The 14642-nt window shown below is 44.5% G+C and overlaps 1 protein-coding gene across 1 annotated transcript; it reads right to left on the bottom strand.

The window, feature by feature from the left end:
- On the bottom strand, positions 3941 to 6016 carry LOC8076599 (putative RING-H2 finger protein ATL69). Its single transcript, XM_002445035.2, has one exon. The coding sequence runs from the start codon at positions 5722 to 5724 to the stop codon at positions 5155 to 5157; it is 570 nt and encodes a 189-aa protein (XP_002445080.1). The 5' UTR covers positions 5725 to 6016; the 3' UTR covers positions 3941 to 5154.

Below are 14642 nucleotides of genomic sequence, written 5' to 3' on the forward strand. Positions count from 1 at the left end.
GGTAGCTAGGGAAATAGTGAGCAATCTACGGGTCTTTGTTAGTTCTTTCGGTGAAAAGCTTTAAGGTATTCTATCATTTTTTGTTTATATTTAAAAATTATTGCCAAATTATAGATTAACTAGGCTTAAAAGATTCACCTCGGCAAATTGTGTAATTAGTTAATTTTTATCTATATTTAATGTTTTATTCATGTGCCGCAAGATTCAATGTGATGGAAAATTTTCAAAAGTTTTTGGATTTCCGTTCGCTTGTCTTATAAGCCATACTTTTTCTGCGAGCCAATAGTGTTTTTCTCTCACGATAAATCAGCGAACAATATTTTCAGCCTGGACCAGCGAACAGGCTTAGGCCTTGTTTAGTTTTCCGGGTGAATTTTTTTGGGTATTGTAGCACTTTCTTTGTATTTAATAATTATTGTTCAACCATGGACTAACTAGACTCAAAATATTTGTCTCGTAAATTACAGACAACTGTGCAATTAGTTATTGTTTTATCAATATTTGATGCTTCGTGTATGTGCCGCAAGATTCAATATGATGAGAAATCTTAAAAAGTTTTTGAAACTTAGGTGTAACTAAATAAGGCCTAAACAAGGTCTTACCGGCAAAGAACCTAGATAAGCCAGCAAAGTTTCCAAACACAGCAGCAGCACCTAAATCTGTTTGCTTGGCTTATAAGCTATTTTTTTCTTCCAGCCAACAATGTTTTTCTCTCATAATAAATCAGCAAACAGTACTATCAACTATTACTTTTTGAGAGGATTTTTAAAATAGACTGAGGCTAGATCTGCAATAGCAAATGGTTGTAAAAGTTGTAATAAACAATAATTTTTATGAATTTTTTTCTCTTTTTTTTATGGTAGCACTTTCATTTGTATTTGATAATTATTGTTCAATTATAGATCAACCAGGCTCAAAAGATTCGTCTTAAATATTAAAGACAAATTGTGCAATTAATTATTTTTTATCTATATTTAGTGTTTTATGTATGCATTTAAATATTTAATGGGATGAGAATTTTGGGAGCGTATTCTGTGGTAGCTGCTAGCACGTTGGGGCAGCGGCGGCAGAGCATAGCTGCTGCTGCTGCCGACGCTAGTTCAATTCGCTGGTTTCAGCAAAAGCTCCAGCAAAGGGTGTCGCTGCCTGCAGCGCATCGCACCATCCAGTTCTGAACATGCACTGATGCTATGCTATGAGGGACTTGAATTGCTGCCGGAAAAGAGCGGGCCAAAAGTCTAGATGGGCCTGTCACTCTGCTTCGTTTTCCGCTTGCAGGCAGGCCAGCCCGAGAACACGCACATGTATTGCTGCTACCAAAAGGGCGCCAACAACTGAACAAGGCTCTGTCCTCCTGTGCCGTGCAGGTCTTCACTGCCTTTTTTTTTTTGGACTACTAGAGTCTGGCCCCTCTTTTGTTTGACTGTAACTTGTATCATCATTAGTATGTACAGATGGCCAACAGGCCGGCACGCCCTCAGGCCAGCACGGCCTGGTGGAGTGGTGGGGGTCGGGCTGTCACGGGCCACCATGCCTAATAGGCCATGCCGAGGTGGGCTTTGTGCCTGACCTACGGCCTAGGCATGGCCTGTTGGGCCACCGGGTCAGCCCGAAAGCATGTTGTGTGTCGGGCAGCCCGACTCGCTGAGCTCGCACCTAGGCCTAGTGCGCCGTGCCGTGCTGCAACGAGGAGGCAAGGAGCTGACAGCGCCACCGCTAGTCAGCGGAGGAGCGGGCCAGTAGGGTCGACTGGTCGAGCGGACCGTCGTGCTCGCACCTAGAGGCGTGGAAAGAGACCGGGCGGTGCACCCCCACCGAGCAGGTGGAGCTCGGGGCTAAGGCTGTTGAAGTGCCAGCTGGAGACCTTCACGACTTCACCCTGTCTCACCTAGTGAGATGGAGAAGAGTCAGGGGGAGGAGGGGAGAGACGAGAGGCATCGAGGCCGACGACGACGGGACCGAGCGGCGCGGGGTGGGGCGGCGACGCTGCCCGTTGCGTGCGATTGGGAGGCAGGGGAGAGGTGAGAGAGTGAAAAGGTGTAGGGTGGGGAAGTTAGAGTTGCTGGTGGGCTGGTGCCTACTGCCTAGTGGCCTGGTGGGATTAGTTGTCGGGGCTGTCACCGTGCCTATCATTTGAGCGGGCATGCCGCTTGCCTCGGATATGGCCCAGGCTCGCCCTGGTCCCCTAGGGCGTGTCGTGCTTGGGAAGGGCTAACGAGCTCGGGCCTCATGGGTAACTATATCAGTATGATACCATCATCGGATTTTAAACCAGGCCTTAGTTTAGATCCAAAACCTTTTTGGATTTTGAACACTGTAGCGAGTTTCGGTTTCAGGGCTTTCTTTTTACCCATGGGTTTTTTTTGTTCGGATACCTGAAATGTTGTGGTTTTGGTGTGGATCTCTAATTCCACCCGCAGATCTCCATTGGAGCCCGAAATACTCAGCCGACTAATGGCCCAACTAACAACCCTAGATATATAACCTAATGAAATCCTCGGTTCTTTGCCCTCTCCCTCACCTGTTCTCCCACCCAAGCGCCGCCCGCCGCACACTCGCACGCCGCACTCGTAGTTAGGCACTCGAGGCATCCCAGATTCGAGGATTCCCGTATAGCCAAACGCGAGGGAAAGATCATTTCTAGTGATAGTCACAAGATCCTTTTATCAAGTAGTGGGAAAACCATAAGTATTCCTTTAGTTGCCCATCGGTGGTCTAACAAAAATACTTGTATGCACCAAAAACCTCGGGTTCTGTGGGGTAAATCCGTTAAAAAAGGCAAATTTTAGCGGAAGGAGCCGCTACAGTTGGTGGGGAACTTGCTTTAGGAAAAAATATTTTAGTAGCTTATATGCTCTGGGAAGGTTACAATTTTGAAGACGTTTTTTAGTTTGGCTACTGTAACACTTTCGTTTGTATTTGATAATTATTGTCTAATCATAGACTAACTAGACTTAAAAGATTTATCTTCCAAATTATATATTTTTTATCTATATTTAATAATTTATACATATGCCACAAGATTCGGTGTAACAAAAAAAATTTTGAAAAATTTTGGTAACTAGCAAGGTCTTAATTGCCCGGCGTCCGTTGACAGGCCCAGGCCCAACACATTGAGGACTGTACAATCGATCGTCCGGCCTCAAGTAGATCTCACACAATTCGTAAATCTGTCTCTGAAAATTTGCCACTCTTAGCATTGCAGATGCACGGTGAACGCGTCGTAATAAAGTTGTAACACGAAAGATCACACGTGCCAGGTACAGTACCACCACGCGTCATACATCAATATATATTTGGCACGGCGCTACGCAGAAGGGATCTTCTTCTTCTTCTTCTTTTTGCAGAGATATATGGTTCCCCATTATTCCCCAAGGTCAAATTGTGAAATCTTGACCATACATATCGTGACCCAATTCATTCCATTTGTTAAGCGAGCCATTTATATGCATGCCAAGGGAGACGAGGGTCGCTTTAGCTACCAACCTCAAATAAAGCCTGTATTATTGCAGTACGCTGAGCAAGCAACACATGCAAATTTCCAAACAATAACCCCGAAACTAGAAAAAAAGAGTGTTTTTTTTTCCGAGTGGGGGATGGCCCGGGTGGTGGAGTTTATTTATTTATTTATAGAATTCTAGTGAGCAAAGTTTATGTTACAAGACAACAACCTCCACCTTCAGTCGTGGCATTTGAAAATCTTCTGCTGCGCCCTAAAATGTAAGTCTTTAGTTTTGTGTTTTAAGGTAAATAAACTCTCTAGTTATAACTTAATTAGTATTGGAGAAACATATTAATATTTTTCTGCAGTACCAAATAATGCACTATCAATAGATATATCATGGCGGATTCGGTAAAACTAGTTTCATGTTTTGGATGTTGATTAATTTTTCAGTAACCTTTAGCAGAAGTGTTAGAGAAGGTTAACAAGGAACAAAACTTAAACGGCTCACATTTTGCAACACACTACTACACAGGAAATAGTTTTTCCAATACCGAACCCTTTTACATCTGCTTTTACATACTACTACTGTTACTGCTGCTGCTACTACTTACACATGGTAGTCCTAGCTAGCTAGAATCCAAGCACATTATAGGGAACTCCATTGTTAACTACTCTCCTACCTTGCTCATATATACTATACTATGCTATGCTATGCTATAGAATTACCAAGAAGTACTACGGCACAACATCATGCCTACGTATACCCAAGGGGGGCTAGTGGCGTGACCTAGGCACTTGCACGTTGCGTTAAGCAAGGCTCATATCCTGATTGTCCCCCCTACACGGTGGTTAAGAGACCAGAGAGGCCCCCTAATCACCAAACATGAGAGGGGCATATCCGTTGGGAACCCCAATTAGATCGAGATACACACCCATCACCACCCATGCATTACATCATGGCACAGACACAACCAGCCAAATTGCACTATGCTAATGACATCACACGGCAGGGGGAGCACGAGCACAGCTAGCTCAACACACATATGTATACACACAGAGATTACTTTTGTTGGCAAGTGCATGTGAGAGACAAATTATTTTGTTCCATCCCAATAATATTGTCAAGTGGAGGCATGCAGCTGCTATGTACAATGTACATCTCTCTTCCTTGGCTCCCCCTCACAAATTAAGTTAATAATCATATGAGTGGAACCACAGAAAAAAAAAGAAAAGGAAAAAAACTAATAATATCATAATAAACAAAAGAGAGAGAGAGTAATTGAGATGGGTGAATTGGAGTTGCAGGAGAAAAGGGTGGAGTGGAGTGGATGGGTGGATCTTGCATTCACCAGATCCAATGCAGGTAGCCATCCCTGTCCTCCTCATAATTAGTGCCTCACCTACCAATCATACTGCACCACCTCACGCTCACTGACACCTCCTCTCTCTCTCTCTCTCTCTCTCTCTCTCTCTCCCTCTCCATTTCATTGCTTCCAAGAAACAAATTAAAAAGCTTGGATCCATGGTGGACCGGGCCGCCGGCCGTACGACGGGGCTCATCTCATCAGCTAGCTTCAGGTACTGTAGGTAGGTATAAACTAGTTACTGACCTTGCTCTGCCTCCCAGTCGGCCGCCGGCCCGGCCGTGTCCGTGTGGGTGTGTGCGGTGCCTTCACTAGCTTGCTTGGTTGCTTGGAGCGGGAGCGGTTTCAGAAGGAGAAGGGGGAGGAGGCGAGCTCGCCGACGGCGTCGCCGGCGCCGGCGCTGGAGGGGTCGGGGAGGAGGAGGGCGCGGCAGAGCGGGCAGGTGGCCTGGCCCTTGTCGACCCACTTGTCGATGCAGGCCTTGTGGAAGGCGTGCGCGCAGTTGCCGAGCTCCCGGACGCGGTGCCGCGCCTCGAGCGCGCCCAGGCACACCGCGCACACGGCCGGGACCGGGGCCGGCGGCGACGCGGATGCGCGGCGGGACCTGAGGAGGTCGGCGTACCGGACGGCGGGGAGCCGGGCCTTGATGGCGGCCGGCGTGGGCGCCTCCTGCAGGGGCGCCGCCCCCGCCTGCAGCAGCAGCAGGGACGACGACGACGGCTGCAGCGCCCAGAGGTCGGCCGGCGCCGGCGGGGCCGCGTAGTAGGCCGGGTGGTCGTCGGCGGCCGGCGACGCCGCGAGGCCCAGCGAGGACAGGCACAGCAGCACGGCGTGCCGGAGGAAGTCCAGCAGCTGCAGCACCAGGATCAGCGGCTGCGGCAGGATCACGCAGTAGCACACCGACGGGAACCCCATGGCCGGCAGCCGGGCGACGTGCGTGCGACCGTGCGTGGTGCAGCTGCCTGCCGCCTAGCTGCTTTTCCTTTCTTCTTTCTTTTTTCCTAGACCAGTAGAAGAGAGAGAGAGAGAGAGAAATGGTAGAATGAGCTAGAGAGAGAGAGAGAGAGAGGAGAGATAATGGGGGAGGAGGAGGAGGAAGAAGAGGGAGGGTGGTGTGGGGTCTATATATAAGAGAGAAGGACTCAACAAGGGTTTGTTTTGGGTGCACCTATGTTTAGAGGAGGGGAGGGCCCTACCTAATAAGAGCAACGCTATGCGCACAAACAAGACGTGTCACATGCCCATCGAGCAAGCGATAGCGGACCAGCGACGTGCATGGTTGAGAAAAAACTCACAGGCTTTTTTTTTTGTCTCGCCGTGACAGCAAGCGTTGCACCCTAATGTAAGCAACTCCAATCATCGATTGCGCTATGTGAGTGTCCCACGCTTACTTGATGCGTGGGAGCAGATCATGGGCCATGTTATCATATCATATCATCTCGACTCGTAAATCTGTCATGTTTTGCTGGCTCCCGAGACAACGAATGTATGGTTGGGAAATGAAAATCTGTAAGCTCTTGTCTGGCCGTGATAGTGAGCGTCAATTACTATGACGACAAATTCCAATCATATACTGCACTATGTAACAACAACTATGTGAGAGCACGCGTGTCTCATGCTTACTTGATGCATGAGGACAGAGCATGTGCCATCCAGATATCACCTCGACTCATAAATCCGTCATGCTCTGTTGATTCCTGAGACAATGGGACCACATTGTGCGGGGGGTTGAGAAATGAAATCTGTAGGCTTTTGTCTTGTCATGACAGCGAGCGTTAACTAATCACTAGGACGGTAAAATTCAATCGTCATACACATTTCTGCAGGATTAGCGATATAAGGTTAACGTGACTCCGCTATATACTAGATTTTATCATCGTCGCCATCATCTTAACTCAAAACCGATCATTTTCGTTTGACGGTTAGGCTCACAAAAAGATCTATGACTACAAGATAGTCAGGTTTGTTCACACCACCGATTCGACCACTTGTGATTCTCTCTCTCTGTCATATATATATATATACACACACACACAACGAACTAATAAAACAGTATGCACCTGCAAATATGTTTTCGTTTCTGGAGGAATAATCTTGTGATTTAAGAGCAAGGCCAGAAGATACATTTCTCCATGGTGGGAACGCAAGGGTCCAGGTAGGAAGACTTTCTGGAGGAGGAATAATCTTGTTGTTTGGTGTACGCGTAGCATTTGCGCGCTGTTTATATTGGTTGCACGTACACGCACACATGTGTTGTCGTGGGACTGGGCTTGACTACTGCTGCCAACACACACACACACACACACTGGTACTCCGGACGGACACGGACTCCGTCCCCCTGCTGCTGCTTTTAATTAGCTGGTGGTGAGCGCCGGTCTGGTTGGCAGTTTGGCACTGCCTGTGCCTGCCCTCCAGTCCTCCACCCACCGTCGTCGTCCATGTGTGTGCTCGCCTTGGTGGGCAGCTCGGCGGCGGCGGCGGCGCCGGCGTGGTCGTCGCCGTCCGTGCTCCTCCTCGATCCGTTCGATGATGATGCGTGGGCGTGGCAAGAGAATCTCTTGTCCTTTCGTCACGCACTGCACGCACGGTGTTGGGTTTGGTTGGGTGGGTGTGGGGAGGAGCAGGAGCAAGGCCTAGTTCTCAAAAAAATTTTGTAAAATTTTTCACATTCTTCATTATATCGAATATTGCGGTATATGCATGGAACACTAAATATAGATAAAAGAAATAACTAATTACATAGTTTACCTGTAATTTACGAGATAAATTTTTTAAACCTAGTTAATCTATGATTAGATAATATTTGTCAAATATAAATAAAATTGTTACTATTTCTATCTTGCAAAAGTTTTCGAAAGTAAACAAGACCCAAGGATGGGTGATGGGCGCATGCGTGAGATGGGTGGGCAAGCCATGTGTGCGGTAGGGCTCACGCTCATGCGTGCATGCTCACAGACATCAGGAAAAGGAACGAAAGGGCACATGTGCACGTACGAGACGCGGGGGCCGGGGGCGTGCTGCAGACATTGGTGGGTGGTGGCCATGGTGGAGGAGGAGGAGGAGAAAAAAGAGACGAGATGTGGTAGTACCATTTTGAGTCTCCAAAGGGGCAATGTTCTTGTCCGTTTCAGAATTACTACTACTACTACTATAGTCTTTGATTGCCACTAGCTAGTTCAAAATTGTCCAACCATTTCCACGCATATACTACCATTTTTATTAACGCCTAATAACAACGTAACATAAGACCAATACAGGCAAATTTTACAGGAGTTGATCAACCTACTTGTATGACTAAATATATACAGGCGACATATATACTCTTATCTGGATCATGCGGTTCGGATCTTAATTACTCCATTCCAGAGTAAAAGTTGCTTTTTAAGACATAACGTACATCTAAGTAAATATATTAAAATTATGTATCTAGAAAAAACAAAATATCTTATAGTTTAAAATAGAGGGAGTATCTCTGAGAGTAGAAAAAACAATTTACTTACTTCTTTTATATAAGCTACCTTCAAGGGACGTACTAGAGCAACTCCAAAGTCTGTTTATATCATTTCTTATAGATAGATCTTTATAAAGATCTTGGTGTAAAATAAAAAAAAAATCCTCCAACAACTTTTTAAACATATCTTCAGATATAGCTCATCCTCTATTCTAAGTGGGTTTGGCTCTCTAGAGTGCATACAAGACAGGATACAGAAAAGTTGTTAGAGGGTGGAAAGATAAGGAGAATGATTTTTATTCAAATGGCTTGCTTTTTTTCTCGAATACCAAATGGCTTGCTAAATGACAATTTAGACAGAAGTAATTCTAAGAAAGACTAGTGGATATGCTCACATGTGCGTGGTTCTAGACGTTGTTGCATTGTCGCTATGATCATCTACTGCTAGGTAAAACAAGTGTTTAGATGCCATAGCTTTAGACATCTTCGCAAGACCGAGGCCTTGTTTAGTTTACCCCATAATTTAAAAAACTTTTCAAGTTTCCGCATCACATCGAATCTTGCGGCACATTATGGAGCATTAAATATAGATAAAAAATAACTAATTGTATAAGTTGTCTATAATTTATGAGACGGATATTTTGAACCTAGCTAGTCTATGGTTGGACAATAATTGTCAAATACAAATGTTGCCTGAATGGAAATGTAATAAGTTAACTTTGCTAATGATTATTTGCCCCTTGTTCTCGCTGTCAACTCAGATGGTAAGGAGATGAAGCGCTCAGGCCACTCACTCGGGTTAATTACTAATTAGAGTCCAGGTACTTCACCGAGACTGTATTCGTTCGTTCCTGGAGGGAATGAAGCGAGGTGGTGTGCATGAGCGCGCATATAATAAGTGAGCATGTGTAGTCCCTCGGCAGAGGCGCGTTCCAAACTTCGAGTATCCCATACCTAGCTGATCAGGGTTTTCTATTGTACTAAATCCTACCTTCGGAATATATAGAGGCGTATGTAGGAGGACTAAAACACGGATACCATGGGTTTAATTTCCCCTCTTTTTTTTTCCCCTAAAAATTAAAGGATGTATTGCACCATATATACAACTCGCAGAGACAATGATGGAACCACGCATGGAAGTCTTGTGTGTGTCACACGAAACTTTCGTGCCAGTGGCAGTGCCACCACCTTGGGGTTCAGCGGCCGGCGGTTCAGTGCCTGTTGCAGAGCAGTGCCTCCACTGTCCACACTTACGTCAGTCTTAATGAAATTTCATGAGAAGTTTCATGTACGACATTTAAGAAGATGCCACATTAGCAAATTACATGAAACAAAGAGGAGAGAGAAGGAATTTGTTTCATAGCCACAAAACGAGTGAGGCGGCGTTTCCAACATCACGAAACGAGGATGAAACCCACGTTATTGAGGAGGTCAGTCGTTTCATTGGAGCCGCTCGGCTTCATGTGGAAAGAGATGGATGAGAGAAAAGATAGGCAGATAGGGATGAGAAAAAAAATAGTAAAGTAAGCTATGAAATCGTGCAATAAAATTTTATACTGTGAAAGAATCTCGTTTTATATCAATGTTTCGTGTGTTGAAAACTAGGAGGTGAAAGAGTGACCTTAATTACCGACGATGTCATCAACGAGCAGGTGCTGCACCCAGATAATTAGACTCGACGTGGATAGATGGAACAGGAAAATTAAGGCGAGTTTAAAAGTAAAAGAAAGATTAACGAGCGAGGCAGCTCAACTGATTTTCCTTCAGTTGTATTAAATCAATTTTTTATAAGTTTGATCAATTTTTTGAAAAAGAAGACAAAACTTATAAAACTAAACTAGTATATATGATATATATATATTTTATTAATATATGTTTACTTGGTGTTGTAAACATCTGTCTTTTTTTAACTAGTCATAGATTAGTTGGTTAGGTTTCTTGTGGTGGAACCTGCCCATTCAAGTTTAAATTCTTGACTTGGCACAAATGCTCATATTTTTCTGGATTTATTTCAGGATTTAACGATACTATACGTACTTTCAATGGTAGGCGACGTCTCAGCCGATAGTGAGGCACCAGTGGTGATTTCGTGAATCTCAAAATATATCGACTCGGTTCTTTGGAGGTGCTCAATAGGGATAGGAATTTGTGTTTGTGTGTTTATGAAGGTGAATATGCATATGTATTATAGGTGTATACTGTGTAGTTAGAAAAAAACATCTGTCTTTTTTCTATAAACTTATTTAAACATGAAAAAAATTAACTTGAGACATCTATAGAAACTAATTATTCGAGGCCGAGAGAGTACATGAATACTAGTGTGGTAGCAGGGGTCGGTGGGGACTGTGGAGAGGGCTCGTCATTGTCCAACCACCCTCGATCGTGTGCTGAATTGGAATCGGTTCCAAGATGATACGATGAACAACCACCTGCCGGAGTTGTAAAATTCTCTCGCCCTTAAACAAATTCATCGCTCCTACCCCCTCCAAAAGAAAAAAAAAACCATCGCTCCTACCCCTGCGGCCCTCGATCACCAACAAGTGACCATCAAGTGAAGGTACACACATGACATGAAACATGCATGCATGTATACAGTATAGTACAGTAGATCCTGTCACGCGATCCATCCTATCATCGACGAAAGCACGGCAAGAGATTAGGCCTTGTTCACGTCAGAAATTTTTTTTTCAGTCTCGGATACTATAGCAACTTTGTTTGTATTTAATAATTATTATCTAATCATAAACTAATTAGGTTTAAAAAATTCATCTTGCGATTTATAAGTGAACTATGTAATTAATTTTTGTTTTGTCTATTTTTAATATTTTATGCGTAAGATTTGATATGACGAAAAATTTTAATTTTTTTATTTTTATTTTGGAGTGAACTAAACGTGGCGTAGATGACACGTCGATGCAAACGAATGAATGACGGTCTCGGACAGGGCACGGGCAGGCATGGCGTGCGCACGTATGGGCGCGTACCAACGCATCACGTACCGGCGGGCAGGGCGGCCGGGTCGTTAGACCAACAGTTTTGTTGGTGCCGGCCGGCTGGGAGTACGCCCAGCTGCACTGCACAGCACGGTGGCCCGTGGCAGTTGCAGTGTGTGTGTGGGTGTGTGTTTTGTAGCAGTACGTGTCTTTCCGTGTTACATATTGAGTCCGGGCAGGGCTGGGTCGTTAGACCAACAGTTATTCTTGGTGCCGGCCGGCTGATTCTTCGCTTCCGCGCGCCTGTATGGGCATTGCCTACAAACTAAAAACTTTTTAAAATTTTTTATTACATCAAATCTTAAGTACATGCATAAAGTATTTTAAATTTAAATAATTAGACAATGTTTATCTCTACTACACCTAATAAAAAGATAAAAGTGGAGACGTCAACAATCTTCAACGTGCCGCCGCTGACTCCCCATGCCTCCCCACCCAACTCCCTCAGCCAGTCAGCCTCTTGAGAAAAAACAGAGACTTCTGTTGCGGTCTACTCCCGACAGCTCCTTCACCGCCCACCCCTCCCCAGCCAGCTAGCGGCGAGCCATCTCCCCCAATAAGACGCTGCCCTTGGCTATGATGCTTCTAGGCCAGCGCGCACAGTGACCTTAGGCGGCAATGCCCCCTCCCCTTCCTCCCTGATGACTGTGGTGGCCATGACAGCAGTATGACCGACCCATGGCCATGGCGGCTCCTGGTGGCGGCGCTGCCAACCCATGGGCATGGCGCCCCTGGGCGGCTAGCGCGCTCGATCGACAGGCACAGTGGCCCCTGGCGTTGCATGGCTTCCTCTCCCCGAGTGACTGAACAACGCCTCGGGCATGTCCATCCCTAGACTTCCCACGTCATCAATCCTAGGTAAGAAAATCTAGATATGGTATTTTGCAAAAAATCCAAAAACCCAAAAGCTTGAGCAGTTCACCAAAATTCTAACACTAATTTTTTTTTTTAGTTTTGGTGTTTACTTCCTAAAAAATATTGTAATATTTTTTAGATTCTCTGTTACATTGAATCTTGCGGTACATGTATAGAGCATTAAATATAGATAAAAAATAACTAATTACACAATTTATATGTAATTTGCGAGACAAATCTTTTGAGCCTAATCATTTCGGTGGATTTCGACAAGGTGCATTTAACATTTCATTTCCACTTATACCAGTGATGCAAATCAATACATCATGTGTTTCTTTAACTTCATTATTGGTGTTAATATTGTTTCAAAAACCCTTTTTATGGGAGCAACAAATTAGATTAATATATTTTTGTCATCCGTAGCAACGCACGGGCATTGGCTAGTTAAATAAAAATGAAAGTACTACGATGTTAAAACTCAAAAACTTTTTAAATCTGAATTGACGGCGCGCGTCTCATGCAGTTGCAGTTGTGTTTTGTGGCAGTACGTGTCTTTCCATGTTACCACTATTGAGATAAACTTGTTGCATGCCACCCATCAAAACATAGTTTGGTTTGCGCTAGCAGGTATGTCCTCCTTATATCACACTCGACATGATGCATGCTATGTTTTATTGCTAGATATATAGGTATAAAGACGTGTGAAGTGGAGAAAAAAAAGAGGAACTAGACAAATATGTTCGTGGTAGTTTAACTTTCACTAGTAGTTTTGTTGATAGACGGAGGCAGAGACTACAAACGAAAATAACAATACACACGCGCACCCCATTAATTTCCCTGTCGATGCAAAGGAAAGCCGGTTATTCCTTCGCCACGTCCAAACAATTAAGTCCGTGGGTGGCTACTGCCTACGCCTATATATTTATGCTCTTGCGTGTCATGTCTATTTTTGACATGCTTTTATAGGACAACCTATAATAGAGGTGCTTAGTATATAAAGCGTGTGCTAGCTAGTACAATATATACAACTAGAAGAAGATGATTATATTATATATAAAAGTTTGATTGAAGCACCTAATTGTATCATCGTGGTGATTAACTATCGTGAGTGCGCTTAATGACGCAACAATACTCTTCCTTTTAGTAACTTTTGTTACGTGTTATTAGGCATCGTGCATTCGTACTTGCCCTAATCAAATAGCCCCGTTCGACCTTTAGACGCACGACACAAGGAAATTAAGAAGATATGCATCAAGAGACACCCGACAGAGATGCCCGTAGCATAGCAGTCTATCTATCTGCCATTCATCTTTCCCTTTTTTTGTTTCCCCCCTTTACAAAGCAAATAGTTTGCTTTAGTTGCTTATCATGGAAAACAACACGGGCCAGAGAGCTTTTTATTTGTACGAGCGAGCGAGCACACGGTGGTGCAGTGCACGGCACGCAGAGCCCAGCCCTGCAGTTTACGCGACGGCGAGAGGCTTTAATTTTGCCGTGCAAAAGCAGAGCACACAACACAAAAAAGCACGTCGATGGGCATCGGGACGGCTCATCCATCGCCCATCAGCGTCAGCGCATCAATTAGCGGCGAAAAAACCACCACCACCACACATTAGCCGAACTGGTAGCGCACGAGAAAAAAAATAATAATTAATCATCATTATGGTTTTGGAGACGAACTGATATAATGCCAATGGTGCGCGGGGCCCACCTCTGCACCCGGCAAACCGTCATGGGCCGGGCCCACAGCAAAGGGCTACTACTACAGCCATCGCTCTCATCAGGCCCATCGAACCATGCGTGTGTGTAGTAGCCGGACTGAATTCCCTATCGTTTTCAAGGAGAGATATTCATGCTGCTAATTTCCTTATTTGTGATATATATATATATATATGATCCATTTCTAGAGTTGTCCTAAGTCAAACTATTTAAACTTTGACCAGATTGATGGTAGCAAATTAGTATCATTAGATTCATTATAGAATATATTTTTATAGGATGCGCATTTTATGTCATAGATATTGATTACTCTTTTGCATAAAGTTTGTCAAGTTTGATTAACACAGATTATAGGAATTGATTCTTTCGTAGACGGAGCAGTATACACATTTCTCTTCGCTGATTAAAGATGATGATGAAGGAGATGAAATTTGCAGGCAAACGATGATGGAGTCGCTGTACCCAAAAGTGGGACAGCAGCAGGATTATGTCTATGGAGGGCAACAAAGCTACCCGGTTGCAGAGACGTAAAGCGTGCACGCATGGTCCCGGGCGGCGAATATTTAGGTGGCCTAGCACATTCATCCTAGCTAATACCTACTCCTGCATGCCATAAACATGGAGAGCAACGAACGAAACTGGTGCCAACCGCCAATAACAATTAATACCACTCAGATCCATGGAAATTCTCTATCAGGCTAATCAGATCTTCGTAAACTATAAATTGCGTGCTTGCGATTAGTTAGGTTTTTAATGTGGGCACTAATTAATTTGCACGTTGTTGCCATTGTTTTTGTTGTCGGACTAGCTTTGCT

Source organism: Sorghum bicolor, chromosome 7 (genome assembly GCF_000003195.3).
Source record: "Sorghum bicolor cultivar BTx623 chromosome 7, Sorghum_bicolor_NCBIv3, whole genome shotgun sequence".
Classification (NCBI taxonomy): Eukaryota; Viridiplantae; Streptophyta; class Magnoliopsida; order Poales; family Poaceae; genus Sorghum; species Sorghum bicolor.

Coding starts and splice junctions, on each gene's coding strand:
- LOC8076599 (XM_002445035.2), bottom strand. CDS start 5,724: ATGGGGTTCCCGTCGGTGTGCTACTGCGTGATCCTGCCGCAGCCGCTG.